This window comes from Trachurus japonicus, unplaced genomic scaffold (genome assembly GCF_045865225.1).
Source record: "Trachurus japonicus isolate A0001 unplaced genomic scaffold, Traja_1.0 AP031211.1".
In the NCBI taxonomy this organism is placed as follows: Eukaryota; Metazoa; Chordata; class Actinopteri; order Carangiformes; family Carangidae; genus Trachurus; species Trachurus japonicus.
Genome location: NW_028221344.1, coordinates 29633 through 35536, shown reverse-complemented (window position 1 = coordinate 35536; position 5904 = coordinate 29633). Strand labels below are relative to the sequence as shown.

The window sequence follows — 5904 nt, the reverse complement described above, 5'->3', positions numbered from 1 at the left end:
CACTGTAAAACCTGATGAGTTAGTTGAACTCAAACCATTTAAGGAAACCGATTGCCTTGAACCATTTAAGTTGGCAAACTTAAACCAAATATTTTTTCTGTAGTTTTAATTGTTTAAGTTCTAGTAACTTAAGTATTTATTGTTACGGTACCTTGGGTAAATTAAGTTATACCAGTTTACTCAGTTCAATGAACTTAAGACTAATAAGTATATTTCACTTGTATGTAAACTAATTTAAAATGTGTTGAATTGATCAGAATTAAATAATAGTAACTTAAATGGCTCTTTTGTTACCCTCCAAGTTGAAACTACTCTGTTTTCTATCACTACATTTATTACAACATTCTAGTTCTGACAACTCAGTTCATTTGAGGAAACCGATTGCCTTATATAATTTGAGTTCTATTAACACAATACAAACTCAAAATGTGTAACTTAATAGCTTTATTAAGTTGAATGCTTAACACCCAAAATACAATTAAAACAGACTTGCCTCTATAGGGCACAGATCAATCACAGTATCGAAACTGGTGACACATGCACAGTAAAATGATTAACCATAACTACACTAAACACTTGTTTCAATAAATCAACTGGCCAGCCACATGGTATTTTGTTTAGAAACTGCTGACAACAAATGCAAGTTTACTTTAGAACTTTACTCCAGCTCATTTTAAAGGGATAGTTCAACATTTTGGCAAATTGGCCCATTGCCATAATTGCTATAGTCAGCAGTAGGTTCGTTACCTTTAATTGTAGGTGTAAGCTATTTTTAGTACAGCGGAGCGCAGCAGCAGGCTGCTCAGAGCTACGCTATGGAGATTAAGGGAATTTCTTGGTTTCCCTCATCAAACTCATCAAATACAAAATCCCAAAACTCCACAGCGCTTTTGTAGACAAGTTGTGAGCTGCACAACCACCACACTATGAGATAATGACGGAACGATACGAAACGGAGCCGTTTTCGAGGTAAATTCATACAAAACCGCTGATGCGCGTTGCGTTCAGGGACAGTTTTTCAGCAAGCAGTCTCCGTATTTACCCTGTATTTACCTCGAAAACGGCTCCGTTTCGTATCGTTCCGTCATTATCTCATAGCGTGGTGGTTGTGCAGGTCACAACTTGTCTACAAAAGCGCTGTGGAGTTTTGGGATGTTGAATTTGATGAGTTTAATGAGGGAAACCAAGAAATTCCATTAGCCTCCATAGCGTAGCTCTGAGCAGCCAGCTGCTACGCTCCGCCGTACTGAAAATAGCTTACACCTACAATTAAAGGTAATGAACCTACTGCTATGACTATAGCGATTATGGCAATGGGCCAATTTGCCAAAATGTTGAACTATCCCTTTAAGGCCTGTAGTTTAGGTCTAAGCTGCTTCCTATTACCTGAATGAACTCAAAGAAGCCACTGAGCTTTTCCGGATACATAGTCTTTTAACAGAAAAAAGATATCACTTCCAATGAGCAATATGTTTCTGATCTCTTTAAACTCAGGCAAGGCAGCACGTGTCCAAGTACAATTAATATAAACAAATAAAAAATAAAATGAACATACAAACATGCCTACCACAAAAGTTGTGCCTTGAATGGTTGCCTGTTTTGTGCCATATACACTGCTGCTGTCTGTGATGCTTGACACTACTGGATGTGTATCAATAGGCAATGTTTCAATAAAGACAGACTGCATGTTTGAAGTCTGTACTGGTGGCTTGAAAAAGACAGATAGAATGCCATCATGTTTTGGTGTCTCTCGCCAATGTTTTCAATAGAACTGGTGACACAATATGCACAGTAAAATGATTAACCATAACTACACTAAACACTTGTTTCAATAAATCAACTGGCCAGCCACATGGTATTTTGTTTAGAAACTGCTGACAACAAGTTTACTTTAGAACTTTACTCCAGCTCATTTTTTAAGGCCTGTAGTTTAGGTCTAAGCTGCTTCCTCCCATCATCCAGGTCAAGGAGGATAACCTGAATGAACTCAAAGAAGCCACTGAGCTTTTCCGGGTACTTCAAATGCAGTGCATACACCAATGCAAACAAAATCACCAGCGAATCGGTCCATGATCTATGTGACATGACAACCATATCTTCAAGAAACAATGGACACATGCTGGGTTTCGAAGGGAACTTGAAGCACCTCCTCCTCATTCACCACTGCCACCAGAGCCACTGTTCCCTCCTGGGCGGCTTCCGAGTCATCCTAAAAAAAAAGAGGAGAAAGGAACATCTAAGTATAATTTTACAAATCAAGCTTATTAAAGTCTGATGATAAACACCCATAACATTATGGATTCTGAAGATGGCCTGAATCAGCAGCCCAAGGAGCAGGATGTAGGCCTCCAAATGGAGGGCAAGACATCCACTGTTCATCTGATGGAGGACAAACCATCTCTTCAGTCAGATAAACTAAAGAAAGTCATACTACCCGGGTCAATGGACATTGGCTGTATTACCATTTAAAGTTACTGAGCTAAATCCAAGGTTCGATTATTCACTTGTCTATACAAAAAGAGACCCAGGAGGCACTGTGGTTTTCTTTTTGTGGATTTACATATTACTGATACTGTCAATAAATATAGTTTCTTCTGTTTTCAAAACCTCGTCCGGATCCAATCTTTCCTCTTAAAACTAAAATGAGTGTCCTTTTCACATACCTAATGTACATTAAGTTACATTGTGCTAAACTAAGAGTACTTGTGCTAAACTAAGAGTACTTATTTACTACCATCATGAGGGAAGAGTCTGTCTCTTCTGGAATCAGATATTGATATTTTATTAACCCTTATACCTGATGTGAACATTTCTGTCCACAAGGGGGCACATTTTCTTTTTTTTCATTGTTAATCAAAATAATAGTCAAAAATTAGTAAAGTGGACATTTTTGTCCACTTATAAAACAACCTAAAAATAGCATACATTAATATTTTTTTTAATTTTTTTTATTCATAAATATTTTTTCCCACTTCAGTTCTACTCAAAACTACCCCGTTTTCAATTACTACATTTTTTTTTAACCCTTTAGATGCCAATCTGAACCAAAATGTCATCTTTCCCCAGGTATGAGGGTTAAAAAATATAATGTTCACATTTTGATATATAAAGAAATAATCTGAGCAATAAATCAGAATTTAGCACCAAGAAAGTGAAACTAGCAGTTGCTAATATTCTTTTCCAGATATGGAAGCAGATAATCTGTTAAATTAATCTTAATGTGCATGATGAGACCTAATTTGAACCACATGTTAAAAAAGGAAAGTGATCCTCACATGCTCAGATGTTAATTGCATTGAGAAGCAGAACCCACAAGTACCTTGCATGTTCTGAAGACTTCTGATGAATCTTCCTTCAAGTAGTGTGGTAGTCCGGCCAGGGCTGCTGTTCGAGCTGCACAGATATCATTTTTGTCCTGTTGCACAAAGACAGCGTATGCAAGGGATGTTAGTGTTCACTGTTCACATTCAATAATGTAATGCATGAAATAAAAATAAAAGATTACCTGTTCCTCAAATGCCATCATAATCGCTTCCAGATTCTGTCCAAAAGGGCCAGTCTTCCTCTTTTTGTAGAGCCGTAGCAGCTGAGGTGTGTACTTGTCGAGTGAAGCATAGAATGTAGATGGCAGATTCAGATTTGTGATCCTGTGGAATTCACTGTAGAGCTGCATGGGAAAAAAAGGACAAGGAAAGGAAAGTTTATTAGCTCATTTAAAAACAGTTTGTCTCTCTCTCATCATCTGCCCTTTAACCCATCGACTGAGGAAAAAACAATGACTGAGGAAAAACTCCCAAGAAAAAACAGGAGAAACCTCAGGGTGAGACAGAGGAGGGATCCTTCACTCACGACAGGCAGATGTGCAATAGATGTTGTGTACAGACAAGGAAAAAAAAAAAACTTAAGTAATGTGATATTGTAAAAGTGGGCTTTTCAGACATAACAGACATACCAAATAAAACTACCGTACTCAAAATTAATGATGACTTTGGTGATACATGCATACAGTATTTTTTTTCTGTTTTTTTTTATTATTATTATGCATAGAGCTTTTTGAACATTGTAGACAGTGTGGAGTACAGCACCAGCCACAAGGGATGCATACAGTATTTTAAAGAATTATTTGTAGTTTTTACTCACCTGGGCTTCACAAAAGAGTGCAGGCCATCTGTCCTTCAATTCAACAACTGGAGGAGCTAAATCCACAATTTCTTCACGTCTGAGTGCAAAGGTACGTTGCATATGTTGATGGATGGATATCATGTCTCTTTCCATCGATGTCCTCTTGAACTGCTCGACCATTGCAAGCCTCTTCATCTCGAGTGTCTGCCTCGTTTCACCATGAGGATAGTTTGGAAGGAAATTAATTTCCCCTCTTCTGGGTCTTTTGATGCTGGCCCTGGATGCTGCACCCTCTGGATTGGTCCTGCTACGCTTTCCCGCATTAACAGCCACATCCTTAATGCCAGCCTTGGTAAGTTTGGTCCTGTAGTTGCCCATCTTGAAGCGCAAACTGTTCTGCCAGCCCTCATATCCTTTTTTGGATCCATTTTCTTTAAGACAAGGGTGCTTGCTCACAAGAGCCTCTGCGGCCAAGCCAATCTGTTTGGTACTTGGATATGCTTTGTGCTTATATATTTCAGCAGCCATAACATCTAATATGTTATGCTTTTGATCCCTGGTCAACCTGACAGTTTTTCCCTCTCCCAGGGCAGAGTTGCTCTCTCTTAACATATACTCCACCTCGTATGAGAACGTCGGAACGACAAAGATGGCTGGCCATCGACACAACCGTTCTGGTGAGTCTGTGTTGTCTGATAATAACACAGTGTCATCTGTGCTCGTGGAACTGAGATCTGACTCAATAACTCTATCTTAATGGTTGCCTTAGCTGTTAGGTCTTCCATGTTCACTAAGTTGTTGAGAGCATTGTTAAACTCAGGGTCTTCATATTGAAGGCGGAAGTCATATGTCAGATTGAACTTATCTTTAATTTCGGATATGAGGGCTTGTACAGTTTCAGGACGAGAGGGCAGAATGACCCTCTCTGCATTGACGTCATCAAGGATGACTCTTAATTTGAGGACATCAGTTGCCATTGTCGCTGTGTTGGAGAAGCCTGAAACATACAAAAAGAGAAAGACAAAAAAAAAAAAAGACGTCAATGCTCTCCTTTCCTGCTAAACACATATCAATATATTCACTTGTACATTTTTATTTTGTATTGGTGTGCAGCAGGTTAACACACATGTAGTCCAGCTAATAGTTTTCAGACATTAGGATGCTTACTAAACAATCCTTTATTCAGACACTGAAATGAAATGTTTAGTTGTCAGAATGAGCCTGCCTGAAACTTTGTAGGCAATCTGTGGCATTTGGTCAGTTAGTTGACTCAGAGATTTCACAGAATGGCTCTTGCTTGTATGTTCTGTTAGCTCATATGACCGCAAATGCTCAAGATACCAGGTCTCATAGTCTTTTAACAGAAAAAAGATATTACTTCCAATGAGCAATATGTTTCTGATCTCTTTAAACTCAGGCAAGGCAGCACGTGTCCCAGTACATACAAACATGCCTACCACAAAAGTTGTGCCTTGAATGGTTGCCTGTTTTGTGCCATATACACTGCTGCTGTCTGTGATGCTTGACACTACTGGATGTGTATCAATAGGCAATGTTTCAATAAAGACAGACTCCATGTTTGAAGTCTGTACTGGTGGCTTGAAAAATCTTTGTGATGACAGATAGAATGCCATCATGTTTTGGTGTCTCTCTGCCAATGTTTTCAATACATTTTTGTAGTTGTGAGTGTCACGAACAATCTTCTTAAAAACCTTGTGCTTCCCTTCAAATCTCATTGTCCAGAGATGCACGAGAGGACCAAAGCACTTGATGAGAGACGGA

At 38.8% G+C, this 5904-nt stretch overlaps 1 protein-coding gene across 1 annotated transcript; it reads right to left on the bottom strand.

The window, feature by feature from the left end:
- Positions 1–2098: 2098 nt before the first annotated feature.
- On the bottom strand, positions 2099–4811 carry LOC146959521 (uncharacterized). The gene is made up of 4 exons (XM_085772982.1): positions 4141–4811; positions 3506–3667; positions 3320–3415; positions 2099–2209 (listed from the first exon to the last, which is right to left on the bottom strand). The coding sequence occupies exons 1-4, from the start codon at positions 4732–4734 to the stop codon at positions 2099–2101; spliced, it is 963 nt and encodes a 320-aa protein (XP_085629108.1). The 5' UTR covers positions 4735–4811.
- Positions 4812–5904: the final 1093 nt, after the last annotated feature.

What these genes read in the sequence shown, in the direction of transcription:
- LOC146959521 (XM_085772982.1), bottom strand. Translation starts at nt 4,734, where the DNA reads ATGTTAAGAGAGAGCAACTCTGCCCTGGGAGAGGGAAAAACTGTCAGG. An exon ending in CACTCTTTTGTGAAGCCCAG is followed by an intron (nt 3,668 to 4,140) that starts GTGAGTAAAAAC and finishes TTTCCCATGCAG; the next exon opens with CTCTACAGTGAATTCCACAG. An exon ending in TGATGGCATTTGAGGAACAG is followed by an intron (nt 3,416 to 3,505) that starts GTAATCTTTTAT and finishes TTTGTGCAACAG; the next exon opens with GACAAAAATGATATCTGTGC.